Source organism: Oncorhynchus keta, chromosome 35, assembly GCF_023373465.1.
Source record: "Oncorhynchus keta strain PuntledgeMale-10-30-2019 chromosome 35, Oket_V2, whole genome shotgun sequence".
Lineage (NCBI taxonomy): Eukaryota > Metazoa > Chordata > Actinopteri > Salmoniformes > Salmonidae > Oncorhynchus > Oncorhynchus keta.
Window position 1 is genome coordinate 65,939,428 of NC_068455.1, and position 15,453 is coordinate 65,954,880.

Consider the following 15,453-nt stretch of genomic DNA (forward strand, 5'->3'; position numbering starts at 1 on the left):
GCTTCATTAGTATCTTCACAGGAACGTCACAGTGTGTTAATGGGAAGCCTTTAATATAATCCATTTACGATCGATGATCCTGAACAATGTGAAGTGTCAAAATCAAATGTTCCAAAACGAATGTTAATTGATTGATTGTCTCGATGCTGAAATGGGTCATTTAATTGTACGTTTAGAACAAACTGCCAATCAGGAACACTGAACACAAAAGCAAAATACCACAATAAGCATAATGACGTAATGAAGCGCTCAAACCGTTAATTTGCCAACGTTGGAGGCGTGAAGCAAATAATGACCACAGGAGGGGGCTGTGTAACCGATTTTGGGATTCCTCATCAATTTCAACTATTCAATGCAGAGATCTCCTTATGTGTCGTAACTCATGAGGTACTCATACGTCAAGATTGTTTACCATAACAACTATATTATCAATAACAATACAACAATAACATAGGATAGTGATGCAATTATAAGTGACTTCGAGTCCTCAAGATCCTTCAAATCATTTCTCAGTGATTAATCATACATTCGAATCTCACTGTTTCCTTCCGCGCCAGATGATTAAACGAGGAAGAAGAAACATCATCATCATCATCAACAACAATGCCTAACATAATAGCCCAAAACTAAAGCAATCACCACCAACAACAGGTAGGCTAAAACAACAACTAAAGGCTCATGTTGATTTGATTTGACACAAAAGAAAGAATGTGTGAACGTGTGAATAGCCCAGCGTAAACGTGATCAGGCCTGTTTAATGCATTAATCAAAGTGATGGCAAGCAATTAATTTGACAGCGAAACCCATTGTCAGAGCCCAGACAGTGGTATAAAGTCAGTCCATCCCTCACTCCCTCTCTATCCCTCCTCCTCTTCCACCTGTTTCCTTGGTAGCTGCTGGGTCAAAAAGCAGAAGTTCATCAGCTGATCGGCCTGTGCACCTTCAGACTCCGAAAGGAAGTCGAGTCAAGTCAGAGCAGAGAACGCGGCGTGACGGGCAGAGGGGGAAGGTCATCAGTGGAGAGCGACAACACGCACAGAAAGCAATAGTGAGTAAAAACAATCAGGGATGCGCAATTGACATGAACGTTCGATAAAAACCTGCGACTCATAGGCTTTGGAGAAGAAGTGCAAGAGGACCCCCAAGGGAAGGAAGCCAAGTTCACCTATAGCGCATCTGGAGAAGGTAAGACCCCTGAATGAAATGGGCGTCTATCCTAACATACAGTAACAATGCGAGGTTTTACACTTATATGATATATTTCAAATATAGAGACTGCCGTTTGGCTGTAGTAACTGTACATTTGACTCTCTGTTCAACATGTGTTTTTCTCTGAGGAGATAGGTCTTTACACGACATATTAACTTCTAATGGCATTCCTGTGTAGCCTTACTTGCCCCGAGTCATCAATAAAATGTGCTGAGTCAACTCTGCAGCTTTGCCAGCTTTGCGATGAATAAGCTGCGAGTTGACCAAACGATTGCTGCCAGCTTCTCATATTCTGAGAGAGATAAAAACAGAGGGAGAAACAAAGAGAAAGGGATTTCAAATATGATACAGCAACCTTGAGTGGTATATGATAGTCAATTTGAGTAGCCTACTTATCTTACAATTTTTGGACCTTGTATCTCACTTCTACGCCTCCTGCCCTGCCCTTTGTAATAACGTGCGGAAGGCTACTATCCACTGTCCTTCGTAATCACTTCTTCTTTTGAACTGAACTCACATGCCAGGGGTATCTATCTATCTGCACTACTTCTCCATCTCTCCCCTTCTCCCCCGCCCGGCGTCTCAGATCTCCCTCTTCCTGATCCTTGTGATATATATCGTTGGTTGATGTGACTGGACCTGTGTTCACTTGCTGTGTCACGAAATTGCTTTTCTCCCCCTGTGATATGACTGCCTATGATTGACTTGTTGATGCATTCTCATTGTATTGTGATGGATTTTCTCCAGTGTCACACAGATCTTGTGATAAACTGTAGACCCCTGCGCGGCCCTGTCTCCTCACTTAGTGTGATGTGTGTGTTGTTTTGTTCAGGTCCTGACTGAGCATGTGCATGATATTCACTATGGGTACTAAAGACATCATGTGTCTAGTCATTCAAACTCTTCTATATATGCTGCTGAAGGCAATTAACTTTGAAAAATATGTGACGGTTCCGTAGCGAAGTGTATCTGTGTTTCTGTGTCTCTATGTCTGTGTGTCCGCGTCTCTGTGTGTCTGTGTGACTGTCTCTTTGTGTGTCTGTGTGTCTGTCTCTCTGTGTGTATGTGTTTCTTTGTTTCTGTGTGTCTGACTGTCTCTCTGTGTTTCTGTGTCTGTCTCTTTGTGTGTCTCTGTGTGTCTGTGTGTCTATATGTGTCTCTGTGTTTCTTTGTTTCGGTGTGTCTGTCACACTGTAGAATACTTACAGTAAATGATAGACTAAATATCACAGTGACAGTCAGTGATAGCCAGTAATGAACGTTACAGTGATGTCAGGCTGTTTGTCTTTCTCTCCCACTCTGTCAATACACTCAAGCTTAAAAGGCTATTTACTGAAACCCCTAATGGCTCCCAAATTGCCATCTGTGAAATCCAATCCAATAACCAGCAGCAGTGTGTGTGAGTTGTAACATTTGTGTTATTTTGCAATGAGTTAAGTTTAGCCTCATGTTTTACAAATGTAGCATACAGACCAACGTTTATTTAAAAAACTGTACTGTTTTTTTATGTCCCAGTTGATCACTGGGCCCATATGGACAGCAGCTTGGTTTCCATGGCAACACCTACACACTTTCTGATAACACTTTTTACGTCTCTTTCCTCCACAGATGTCACCAGAGGGACCCTCATAGCTAGAAAACAACTTTAACTCAGCTCTTACAACCAATCCTCTCCTCTGACTGATTGACAGCCGCCTGGTCCAATCACTACTCACTTCCCCACATCCCCTCCAATCACCAACTCCCCCCCACACTTCCGGTGCAATGGCATCCTACAGCCCCACCCCCACACAAGAGCCCGCCACCAACGGCGGGTCGACTCCGCTCAAGTCGGGCGGCTCAGGGGGCGACAACGATTCCATGAAGCTGAAGAAGGAGATCTCTCTCCTGAACGGCGTGTGTCTCATCGTGGGCAACATGATCGGCTCGGGCATCTTCGTCTCGCCTAAAGGAGTCTTAATCTACAGCGCCTCCTATGGGCTGTCGCTGGTAGTGTGGACCATCGGCGGTATCTTCTCTGTGTTCGGGGCCCTGTGCTACGCCGAGCTGGGGACCACCATCACCAAGTCAGGGGCCAGTTATGCTTACATCCTGGAGGCCTTCGGAGGGTTCCTGGCCTTCATCAGGCTGTGGACCTCCCTGTTGATCATAGAGCCCACCAGCCAGGCGGTCATAGCCATCACCTTCTCTAACTACATGGTGCAGCCCGTCTTCCCCACCTGCATAGCCCCCTATCTGGCTAACCGCATGCTGGCAGCGGCCTGTATATGTGAGTATTTTATAGTCGTTGTGTATGGAGGGGTGTTGTTTGTGTTGGTGCAGTACTGTTCCACTGTAGGCCTCTACCATGGTTAGGGCCCTGAGTGTTTCCTTACCGATGGAAGTGATCAGGTATGTGTGTGCAAGGACTTTGCATGCAGACAATGATGTGTGTGTGTGTGTGTGTATGTGTTCATACTCTCCTGAGTACCGAACAGCGATGTGTGTGTATGCTCCTCTCTTTGTGGCAAATGTGGGAAACGAAACTAAATGACTCACAGCATACCCAAGTCAGCACCTCAGCAACAGAAGGGAACACGAGAAAGGAACAGAGAGGGGAGAACAGAGACTACAGACACCAGCAAGTGTTTCCTGCATGAGACAGAGAATAGGGGAAAGGAGAATTTATTACATTTCAGGATCATTTACCAACATTACAAAGCGTCAGTGTGACCAGATTAAACTGCTGGCAATGCTCATTACTCATGACAATAGAGTATAATAATGTAGTGTAAATTGATCATTTATAAACCACCAAAGGAAGCAAGGAAGAATAGAGATGAGCAAGGAATGTAGAGAGAGGGAAAGAGGGAGTGTTGTCATGGATATCGTTCTAACAGATTAGAAGAAACCTGGACCTCTCAACACAACCACTCATAGTCATATTATTATTACTGTGGGTTTGATAGTCATATTATTACTGTGGGTTTGATAGTCATATTATTACTGTGGGTTTGATAGTCATATTATTACTGTGGGTTTGATAGTCATATTATTACTGTGGGTTTGATAGTCATATTATTACTGTGGGTTTGATAGTCATATTATTACTGTGGGTTTAATAGTCATATTATTACTGTGGGTTTAATAGTCATTAGTAAGTACAGAATAAGCCACTACTGGAACAGATTGATGGAACACATAGAACATGAGAACAACCAGACAGAAACCTGGGTCAAAGAGACAGAAGTCATGGACAAAAACACAATACCACTGCTACTACAGCAACCAGATAGAACACGGAGTCTTATTAAAAGGGACAGTTCTGAGATAAGCTTTCTCCTTCGGGTTCTAAAACATCTCTCAAGTAATAAATATCACTCATTCATCTAATTACAATACAGACACACCCACATCCACACACACACACACACTCTCTTAGATAAGCAGTGCTTTAAGGAACGTGAATGTGCTGATAGCTGCTAGGTGAAAAGTAAAAGTCCTTTCTACTTCAAGACTCTGACCCCAGGCAAATGGCTAATAACAGCTCAGTCAGCATGGCACAGAAGTGAACTATAACCACAGCTCTAAAACCAGATTAGCCTACACCCCATCCTAACTTTAACCATCAACCGGATGGAAAAACAACTGATCTAGTATCAGTGTTTAGAGGCGTTAGAGGCAACGTCAACATTTGATACAGTCTATGGGATGCGTCCCAAATTCCACAGCCATGAGAAGACCGGAAACACCTCCAGGTAGAAATGAACTATAACCACAGATCTAGGATCAGATTACCCTACCGTCAACCCTAACCTTGATCCTGTATAAATGGGTAGGAGTTCTGCACACACCACAGGACAGAGCCCAATCATGGCAGCCGTCAATCTTACCCCTATTATGATACAGTCTATGGGCTGCGTCCCAAATTCCACTCTATTCCCTATGTAGTGCACTACAGTTGACCAGGGCCCATAGGGTAGTGCACTATATAGGTAATAGGGTGCCATTTGGGATATAGTATATGGTCTCACCACACATCTGGACCAGATCTAGAGTAGCCCAGAGAACCGACCTGATCCACACCCTCCCACCCTTCTAGCCTTTCACTGTCAATACAACCACACCTAGGACATCTGTGTGGCCCGCTACACTGTCAGTTCTCTGTTAGTCCGGATCATTCACTGTCTCTGTCTGGACCGGTCTGAATGGAGAGATATGTTATGCTTAAGGAGACCTCCTATTGATAAGAGACAGTTAGGATCCATGGCCTCATAATTGGGATAAAGGGTTATGATCTTTTAGGCTTTGTCCTCCGTTTGGGGGAGGAAGGGAAACATGGTATTCTGCTAGATAAGTATTATTCTCATTTCGGGGGAGATTGGTGGACACAGTGTCATGGCCCGCTCTTCATTTGGGAGAAGAAGGGAGAGATGGTGACTGTTGTGATGATCAATGATGTACATAGGCCATCTCGGATTATGATTAAGGTCTTGATATTTGGCCTGACCATGTGACCGCACCAGGAAAAACGCAGGGCCCTAGTTATGAACCTCTTTTAATGTGGGGAAGGGTGACGTGTGTATGTACTGCATGTGTGTCAATGTATATGTTTGTTTTAACATGAACATTCACTTGAGTTGTAGATGTGAACTTGAGTGTTAATCATTTCGGGAAACACTGTATGGCAGATATCATTACGGCTACTTAGCATTACAGTAATGCAGGAAAATATTGTTGAGGAACATGTTGGCTATACCAGAGGCTTATCAAACATTATGCAGTGTGAGGGATATACTCTATATATAGGGGCTATGTCCCAAATGGCACCATATTCCCTATTTAGAGCATTACATTTGACCAGAGCCCTATAGGCCCTTGACAAAAGCAGTGTACTAAATAGGGAATAGGGTGCCATTTGAGATGCTGACATAGTGAAGAGAAGATACATAGGATATTATTAAATCCCAGTGAGTGGGAGGACAGTGGGAGGACAGTGAGGATTCAGACCTCCATGCTGTGACTATCTGAACTCAAGTTTATGAACTTAAAGGAACAAACACTGATAAAGACATAGAGAGAGAGAGAAGATGAATTGGAAAACATGTTTTCAAGACTAAGACTTGGGAGCAGTGGAGTACAAGGACACAGTTAGAAACTCAGTCTGTATCTGTCAGCCAGTCAGTCAGTCAGCCAGTCAGTGTGTCAGTCAGCCAGCCAGCCAGTCAGTGTGTCAGTCAGCCAGCCAGCCAGTCAGTGTGTCAGCCAGCCAGCCAGTCAGTGTGTCAGTCAGCCAGCCAGTCAGTGTGTCAGCCAGCCAGCCAGTCAGTGTGTCAGTCAGTCAGCCAGTCAGTGTGTCAGACAGCTAGTCAGTCTATCAGTCAGTCAGTCAGTCAGCCAGTCAGTGTGTCAGTCAGCCAGCCAGCCAGTCAGTGTGTCAGCCAGCCAGCCAGTCAGTGTGTCAGTCAGTCAGCCAGTCAGTGTGTCAGACAGCTAGTCAGTCTATCTGTCAGTCAGTGTGTCAGTCAGCTAGTAAGTCAGTCAGTCAGCTAGCCAGTCAATGTGTCATTCAGCCTTGTCAGTCAGACAGTCAGCAAGCCAGCTAGTCAGTGTGTCAGTCAGTCATTAAGTCAGTCAGCCAGACATTGTGTCAGCAGCTAGTCAGTCTATCAGTCAGTCAGCCAGTCAGCTAGACAGTCAGCCAGTCAGTCAGCCAGTCAGCTAGACAGAGTTAGTCATTTTACTAATCTTTTATAGAGGTCTTTTAATAACCCTTAGAACTTTATCTGGGTACTCCTTTACCCACTATTCTGTACCTGACCCTATTTCACTTTCTTCCTCCTCCTCTCTGCCTATGTCGCTATGTGCTGCGCTCAGCTGTTGAACCTCTGTGGAAAACAACCTCATCGACTGCTGTAGTCAGCAGCCTCATTTCCTCCAGCTACATAGACTCTGAAATTAGAACACACACACACGTCAGCGTGTGTGTGTGCGGGTGTGTGCGGGTGTGTGTAGTAACATGTAGATCTGAATGTCTAAATGTTTTTATCTCCCCTCCAGGTTTGCTGACCTTTGTGAACTGTGCCTATGTGAAGTGGGGGACGCGTGTCCAGGATTTCTTCACCTACGCTAAGGTCATCGCCCTCATCGCTGTCATCATCACTGGCCTGGTCAAGATAGGACAAGGTACTGATGCTACCAGGATGGCACTCACACTAACACGCATTAATAATATCACATATATTGTCCAAATATTCTACCATCCACTCACTGTACTGCACTATACTGTACATTCACAGAAACAGATATGACCACTGTGAACACTGACACAGTCCTATAGTTGTTGTACATACAAAACGTATTTATCTGTAGTATTTACATACATTAATTTACCTATGTGTAATAATACAGGATATTGTGTGTGTGTGTGTGTTCCTCAGGTCAGACGCACAACTTTGAGGGTATGTTTGAGGGCTCGTCCACGGATCCAGGAGACATAGCCCTGGCCCTGTACTCTGCTCTGTTCTCCTACTCCGGCTGGGACACACTCAACTTCGTCACCGAGGAGATCAAAAACCCAGAGAGGTGAAGGTTGGGAAGAGAGGGAGGGCAGGGGAAGGGTCACTAGTACTAGTGGACAAAAGGATATACTCTGTAGTACTCTGTAGTATACATGAGAATGAGGAGTAGTGAAGGAGTAGAGTACGAGTAATAGTGAATGTAGGTTAAGGGATATAGAAGAAGTAAAAGGATGAGAGAAGATCACAAATGGCGCCGGAGGGGAGTGCTGCCGTTTTACGGGCTCCCATCCACCTGTGCTATTTTATATGTTTTTTTTCCCACATTGTTTGTAACTTATTTTGTACATAATGTTGCTGTTAGTGTTACTTTTTAGTTCATTTTTTACTTTAGTTTGTTTAGTAAATATTTTCTTAACAATTTCTTGAACTGCAAAGCTGGTTAAAGGCTTGTAAAAGTAAGCATTTAATGGTTTGTTGTATTCGGCGCATGTGACAAATACAATTTGATTTGAAGAGGGAAGAAGGAGAGGGGTTGATGTAGGAATTATGGAGTGGTTGTGATTAAGCAGAGAAAGTGGAGTAATAGTGATTGATGAGGCAAGGATGGGAAGTTTGGAGAGGGATGACACACTGACTGAATGGGTAGTCAGGTGTTTTAGGTGGGGGGGGGGGGAGGCTCCTCATCTCCTGGGGAAGTATTTAACTGAGCCCCTTCGCTCTGATTCACACAGCCAAACACTGATCAAATGGAGCAGGACAGACATGTGATTGGAGCACAAGCTACTTCCAGGAGTTCTCAGGCAGATTATGTGACAAACAACTCCAACTCCCCCTCCTCCTTCTTCTGCTCCTCCACCTCCCCCTCCTCCTTCCTCCACCCTAATCCCATCCTTGCCCAAGAGGGTCAACTCTTGACCCGTTCACTCACGGAGAACCCCTGGATGTATCACAGCCACTTCACTTCTTCCTTGGTGTTTTCTTCTTCTTCTTCTTCTAAATCAAAGTGTCTCCCCCCGGTGTTTGTTTGTGTTACCTACAGGAACCTGCCCCTGGCCATCGCCATCTCCATGCCCATCGTCACAGTGATCTATATTCTGACCAACGTTGCCTACTACACCGTGCTGCCCATTCCTGCCATCCTGGACAGTGACGCCGTGGCTGTGGTGAGTTCCCTTTGCATAGAAATATACTGGAAGTAGAACAGACATGATCCTATACCATGTAGATTAGGATAGTCATCACGTCAGATGTATACATTTCTATCTAGTATCATCTCATTGAGCCCGAAGTGACTTTGTTATATGATGTACTTTAAGTGTTCTGATTGGTCTAATTTGAGGCCTGTTGTTGTCCCTCAGACGTTTGCAGACCAGGTGTTTGGCGTGATGAACTGGACCATCCCTCTAGCGGTGGCTCTGTCCTGCTTCGGAGGACTCAACGCTTCTATCCTGGCTGCCTCCAGGTGAGTTAGAATGACACCATTCTGATGCGGCTCTTCTTCATCGCCATCACCGATAATCTCCTCATTATTGACCATGTCATCTGACCGGAAATAAACAATGGGCCCTATAGCCTTTAAACTCATTGCCCTACACACGATAGCCTGTGTGTGTGTGTGGGTCCTCCATTATCAGTGCTCCAGCGAGGTGTGTTTGTGTGGGTCCCCCATTATCAGTGCTCCAGCGAGGTGTGTGTGTGTGGGTCCTCCATTATCAGTGCTCCAGCGAGGTGTGTGTGTGTGGGTCCTCCATTATCAGTGCTCCAGCGAGGTGTGTTTGTGTGTTTCTACAGGCTGTTCTTCGTGGGCTCCAGGGAGGGCCATCTCCCAGACTACCTGTGCATGATCCACGTCACCCGTTACACCCCTATCCCAGCGCTGCTCTTCAACGTCAGTCATCCCGCTAAGCCACTGTCTTTGTGTGTGTTTGTGTGTGCGCGTGAACGTCTATCTGTCGGTCTGGAACAATGTACATTTCCATTGTCTTTTACGAGTGGTTTTCCTTGTTCAGTGTTTGGTCTCAGTTCTGTGTCAACGTTCCGTTTCTGCGTCTACCCAACATTCTGACCCATTGTTTTGTCTGGCCCAGAAATCTGTTCTCAGCATTCTATTATTTTAACCCAGTGTTTGGTCTGCCGCAGAGTTCCGTCTGTCTGCAATCTCAGCATTCTCTTTGTCCGTTCGTCCACATAGTGTTCCGCTATATCTACACTTTCGATGAAATAGAGTTTTTGTGTAAGGCATGTTGTCCTTTGTGCCCTGTACGATGGATATTGACAGTGCTGTTGCTCTAAATATGTCTCTGCTTTATACTATAGGGTGCCATGGCGTTGGTCTACCTGTGTGTTGAGGACATCTTTAAACTGATCAACTACTACAGCTTCAGCTACTGGTTCTTTGTGGGCCTGTCTATCCTGGGACAGCTGTACCTGCGCTGGAAACAGCCAGACAGAGTCAGACCCCTCAAGGTAAGACAAAGGGGAATTCCACAGTAATAGAATGATAGTGCTAATCAGATGTTTCTCTTTAAAATGTATGTTAAATAAATCCCATAGATTGCAAAGTTAAACAAACTATATAAACGCACAAGGACGACTCTGAACAATTCCCACTGAAAATGTTACAAAAGCACAGTTACTTGAAGAACAGTGCAGATGCAACGTTTGGTTACAGAATGACGACACATTTTGTCATGGAATTGCCCCAAACATCCAACACAAAACACTGAGGCCTATAAACACATTCAAAGGCAAATCTCCATTAGTGTTCACAATGCAGTTTTGTATGTGTGATCTCTTTCACTTTTTGACATCAATAACAGATCCTGTTTCATATAGTTGTGTAATAACTCTTCTTCCCCATTTCTCTCTCCTCCCCTCCCTCCCTTCTCTCTCTCAGCTCAGTCTGTTCTTCCCGATCATCTTCTGTTTATGCACCTTGTTCCTAGTGGTGGTTCCCATCTACAGTGACACCATGAACTCTCTGATTGGCATTGGCATCGCCCTATCAGGAGTGCCAGTCTACTTCCTGTGTATCTATACTCCTGCCACCAAAAGGCCCATGTGGCTCCGCAGGTTCTTTGGTAAGAATCAGATGAATGTTTGAGTTTAGTACAGCATTGGGAAAAACTGGCAACTTTCCCAAAATCGCCAGGTTTTCAGGGAATCCTGGGGGATCTTCCAACCAGGATTTCTGGAAAATCGAGAATTTTTGGGAAATTGCTGGATTCTTGCAACCATAGTTTGGTATGACATGAGTTGCGAGACGAGTTGATACATTATTTTGTAGGCCTAGAAAACAATACTTATTTTCTACATTCTTCAAGCAAAATACTTACACTTCTCATGCTATCGCTAGTGTCTCATTGATGTATTTGAAGGGTAGGTCACTCATCCGCTCTCATATTCTCCCTCCCTAGCCAACTTTGGTCTGTTGATTCAGAAAGTGTGCTATTCTGTTGTGACCGAGTTAGACGTCATAGACAAGTTGGAGTGAAGACATTAAAACCAACCAACACACTGCTGCAGCCGCCAACTGAAGACGCACAAAACTAAAGGCTCAACGACACCACCTACTGGCCAGTATCACCCTCGGCTACCAATCAGAGGGCGGAGTCAAACAGCAGCCATTCATTGGACCAAATCTTTGGCCAACCAATCATTGCCGTATGTTCATTGGACTATGGGGTTGTTCTACGGCCAGGATGGCACTCCAGTTGCCTCTGATATCAGAGGACATTCCACGCACTACAGAAGAATAAAAAATAAAATATTCCTGTTCTCAAATATGTTTATACTCGAATACGGATATTTATGATCTCTGATGGGCTTCCTGTGTCAACGCAGCCCAATATGGACCTTTTTAAAATCACTAATTGGCCTGAGTAATCAGCTCTGAAAAAGAACTGATGTAGAAAGATCTGTGATAGGTCAAAATACCAATTAGTGAAAAAAAAAATCTGAATTGGGCTGCCTGAGAAACCAGCCCAAGTGGCATAAGTCACTACTGATACCTCTGAAGTCATACCAATAAGGAAACAAGAGAGATACTGAAGACATATGTAGGAAAGTAATAATTACTGAGGGTTAGTTTGTTGTATGTGGTTAGGAGAGAATAGTGGTAGCTCTAGCCATGTTTAGAATGTATTTATAATAAATTACTAACGGACATTTTAAAATGACTTGATTCTGTCAATTCCCACCATGGATATGTACAATAGAAATACTAGGTGTAACAATTATCCTTGCCGTCATGCCAATGGATATAATGAACAACACCGATTTCATGTTTTCAAATAACAATACAGGTTATCATAATGTAAACAGACATTATAAGGCAACAGAAGTTAGCTCTTTGTTTAGAATATTACATTTATAAACGATATCATGTCCTCTACCGATCCCCCGCAATAAATATGTACACATGATTCATTGGGCCTGCAAACTGTCTGTCACTCAGCTTCAATCATTAGTCTCCTCCCATGGTCTCTTCTTACCACCGGTTGCTGGGGCCCTTGTTTTGCTTTGGCTGACTTGGTTGTTGTTGCTGTAATGGAAGGTGTTGACAGCTCTAGAGGGTTGTGGGTGAAGGTCTGCCTCAGTGGACCTGGTTGGAGAGGACAACACAAAGAGAGAGAGAAAGGCATGAGGTGAAAGGAAAACCATAAACCCACTACAATATTCACAGATTGAATTAATCAGTGAGGTACATGTTAAAATACAGGTCAGCGTTTTTCATCATGAATCTTGTTCTGGAGGCAGCTCTGCAGAGTGGTCACTAGCTAGCACAGCCACAAAGTTATCAAATCTGATTTGAAACCTAGCCACACTATTCATTTAGGGATTAAGGTTAAGACCCCCCCCACCCCTTTCCATCCGTGACACCACACCCACCCTTCTTGATGGTGTCGATGAAGCCTTCATTCTGGGGCAGGGCAGAGACCGGGTGTTTGATCCTCTCGGGGATCCTCAGGTTCTGCCTGACCAGTGGGTGTTTGAGCAGGGCCACCTGGGCCAGGGAGAAGCAGTTGGACGTCAACCAGTACGTAAACACCACCTGGGAGAGACACATTATGGGAGATTACCAGACTAGCTCTGATGCTCAGACAGGGTCATACTGCTACAAGCGTGTCTGCTGTCTAAAAATATATACTTTTAAAATGTTCACTTTGACGGTTTGAAACAGAGGGAGAGAAGAGTAGGAAGGGTGTACGTGGGGATAAAACCCAGGTCTTTGGTGGGGAGGAGTAGCTACTGTGCCTTCAGAAAGTATCCACACCCCTGGACTTAGTCCACATTGTTGTGTACAGCCTGAAGTCAAATGGATTAAATATCAACAATTCTCACCCATCTACACACAATACCACAATGACAAAGTTAAAATATTTTTTAGATATTTCTGCTAATGTATTGAAAATGAAATGCAGAAATATCTCATTTCCATAAGTATTCACACTCCTGACTCGATACTTGTTAGAATCACCTTTGGCAGCGATTACAGCTGTGAGTCTATCTGGGTCTCGTAAGAGCTTTCCACACCTGGATTATGCAACATTTGCACATTATTCTTCAAGCTCTGTCAAGTTGGTTGTTCGTTATTGCTAGACAACCATTTTCACATCTTGCCACAGATTTTCAAGTAGATTGAAGTTAACTTTAAACTCAGCCACTCAAGAACATTCACCGTCTTCTTGGCAAGCAACTCCCGTGTAGATTTGGCCTTGTGTTTTAGGTTATTGACCTGCTGAAAGGTGAATTCATCTCCCAGTGTCTGTTGGACAGCAGACTGAATCAGGTTTTCCTCTAGGATTTTGCCTGTGGATAGCTCCATTCGGTTTCTTTTTCTTTTTTAAACCTGAAATATAGGTGTTATTCTGTACAGGCTTCCATTTCACTCTGTCAGGGTTAGTTTTGTGGAGTAACTACAATGTTGTTGATCCATCCTCAGTTCTATCACATCCATTAAACTCTGTTTTAAAGTCACCATTGGCCTCATGGTGAAATCCCTGATTCGTTTCCTTCCTCAACCAGAAACTGAGTTAGGAATTACATCTGTATCTTTGTAGTGACTGGGTGTATTGATACACCATCCAAAGTGTAACTAATAGCTTCACCCTTGCTCAAAGGGGTAATCAATGTCAGATTCTTTTGTGTGCCATATACCAACAGGTGCCCTTCTTTGCGAAGCATTGGAAAACCTCCCTGGTCTTTGGGGTTCAATCTGTGTTTGAAGTTCACTGCTGGACTAAGGGACCTTACATATAATTGTATGTGTGGGGTACAGAGATGAGGTAGTCATCAAGAAATCATGTTAAACACCATTATTTCAAACAGAGTGAGTCCGTGCAACTTATTATCAAACTTAAGCACATTTTTACTCCGGATAGAACACGGGCCCTGCATGACCCAGCTGTTTTTATCTCAATGAGACTATCCTTGAGGAATAAATGTTGAATAACAAGGAAATAAACAAAGTATCCCCATACTGCTGAAAGCATTGTCAACCACACTACCTCGTTAATCTTTTGAGAGAAACAGGTTAACAGACTGGCTCCATAATGCCAAGCCAGACAGATACACTTGTGACACTGCAGTTTTTAATCTCAACACGACTAACCTGGAAAAATATTAAAGATTAAATCACAACGAAATGAACAGAACTATCCCAGAGCTACTGCATACTTGTTGTTTGCGGAAGACGCATGTCATAATATGATATTGCCACAGGGGGGTGCAATATCATATTAGAAATAAGAAATAAGAGAGCGACCGACCGTGGGGAAGTTGATGGTGAGGATGACGAAGCGCGTGATTCTGAACACTGTCTTCATGGCTTTCAGGTTAGGGTTATCCACACCAGACTCTGCCCCCAACTGAGAAGACAGAGACAGAAAGGTGGCTGTTATTCAGGCTCAATACTGTTAATACTACGCAAATATTATTCATATTCTTACATTCAAATATTTCAATATAACATTTATAAAACAAATGTATAGTTTAATTTTTAAAAAGCTATTATTCCAGGCTCAACACAGCTGAATAATATTGTCCCCAGACATGTCGTCATCCAATAGCCTGGGGACAGGGTTATGACCTGACTAAACTTACCTCCAGGATGGCAAACCTTGTTCCGGTCACAGCGATGGGGAGGATGTAGAAGGGGTCTAAGAACCACAAGCACCCTTCTGTCTGCATACCGGGGACGGGGAGTTAGGACGTCTTTCTGAGAGCAATGAAGACGAAGACTGGAAATAGAGAGAGAGGTGGGATTAGTCTCGGGTCCTAAATACTAGGTCCCATTAATAATCTTCTTACTCCTTGTTCACTACATCAAAAAGCATTGAGAGGAGGTATGGGCTATAGTCGGAGTTTCTATGATATTACTTCTATAGCAGTTATTTTCTTTCAAATCAGTGGAGAGAAAGAGAGAGTGGGAGCAAGGGAGAGAGAGTGGGAGCAAGGGAGAGAGAGTGGGAGCTGTATCTGACCAGCACCAGAGGGAGCCACGGAGAGGGTTGACATCACGCTTCTTCTAGAACACGGTCAGGTTAGAGTACACCTTAGTAACTAGGAGAACCACAGAAATATTACCTCACGTGAGGAACTGAGGGAGACGTCACACACTACAGCAGGGATAATCAACTAGATAGTTTCTTGAGCGGGTGGTCAGTGGGCCGAAACATAATTACAAACCATTTGTAGAATGCAAATTGACCGCAAGAAGCCCAAACAGATATAATAGACTAAA

At 44.0% G+C, this 15,453-nt stretch overlaps 1 protein-coding gene across 4 annotated transcripts; it reads left to right on the plus strand.

The window, feature by feature from the left end:
• The first annotated feature begins 537 nt into the window (after positions 1–537).
• LOC118368861 (Y+L amino acid transporter 2-like) lies at positions 538–12,133 on the plus strand. 4 transcript variants are annotated; one of them, XM_035753302.1, is made up of 11 exons: positions 538–651; positions 894–1,185; positions 2,818–3,478; positions 7,249–7,374; positions 7,629–7,773; positions 8,749–8,872; positions 9,068–9,171; positions 9,501–9,597; positions 10,026–10,175; positions 10,606–10,789; positions 11,126–12,133. In XM_035753302.1, exons 3-11 carry the CDS (start codon positions 2,974–2,976, stop codon positions 11,200–11,202), a joined length of 1,512 nt encoding a protein of 503 aa, XP_035609195.1. In that variant the 5' UTR covers positions 538–651; positions 894–1,185; positions 2,818–2,973; the 3' UTR covers positions 11,203–12,133. The 4 variants fall into 4 exon arrangements, with proteins under 4 accessions (XP_035609195.1, XP_052353241.1, XP_052353240.1 ...); XM_052497281.1 differs by having other exon boundaries at positions 894–1,048; XM_052497280.1 differs by lacking the exon at positions 538–651 and having other exon boundaries at positions 893–1,185.
• The last annotated feature ends 3,320 nt before the right edge of the window (positions 12,134–15,453 follow it).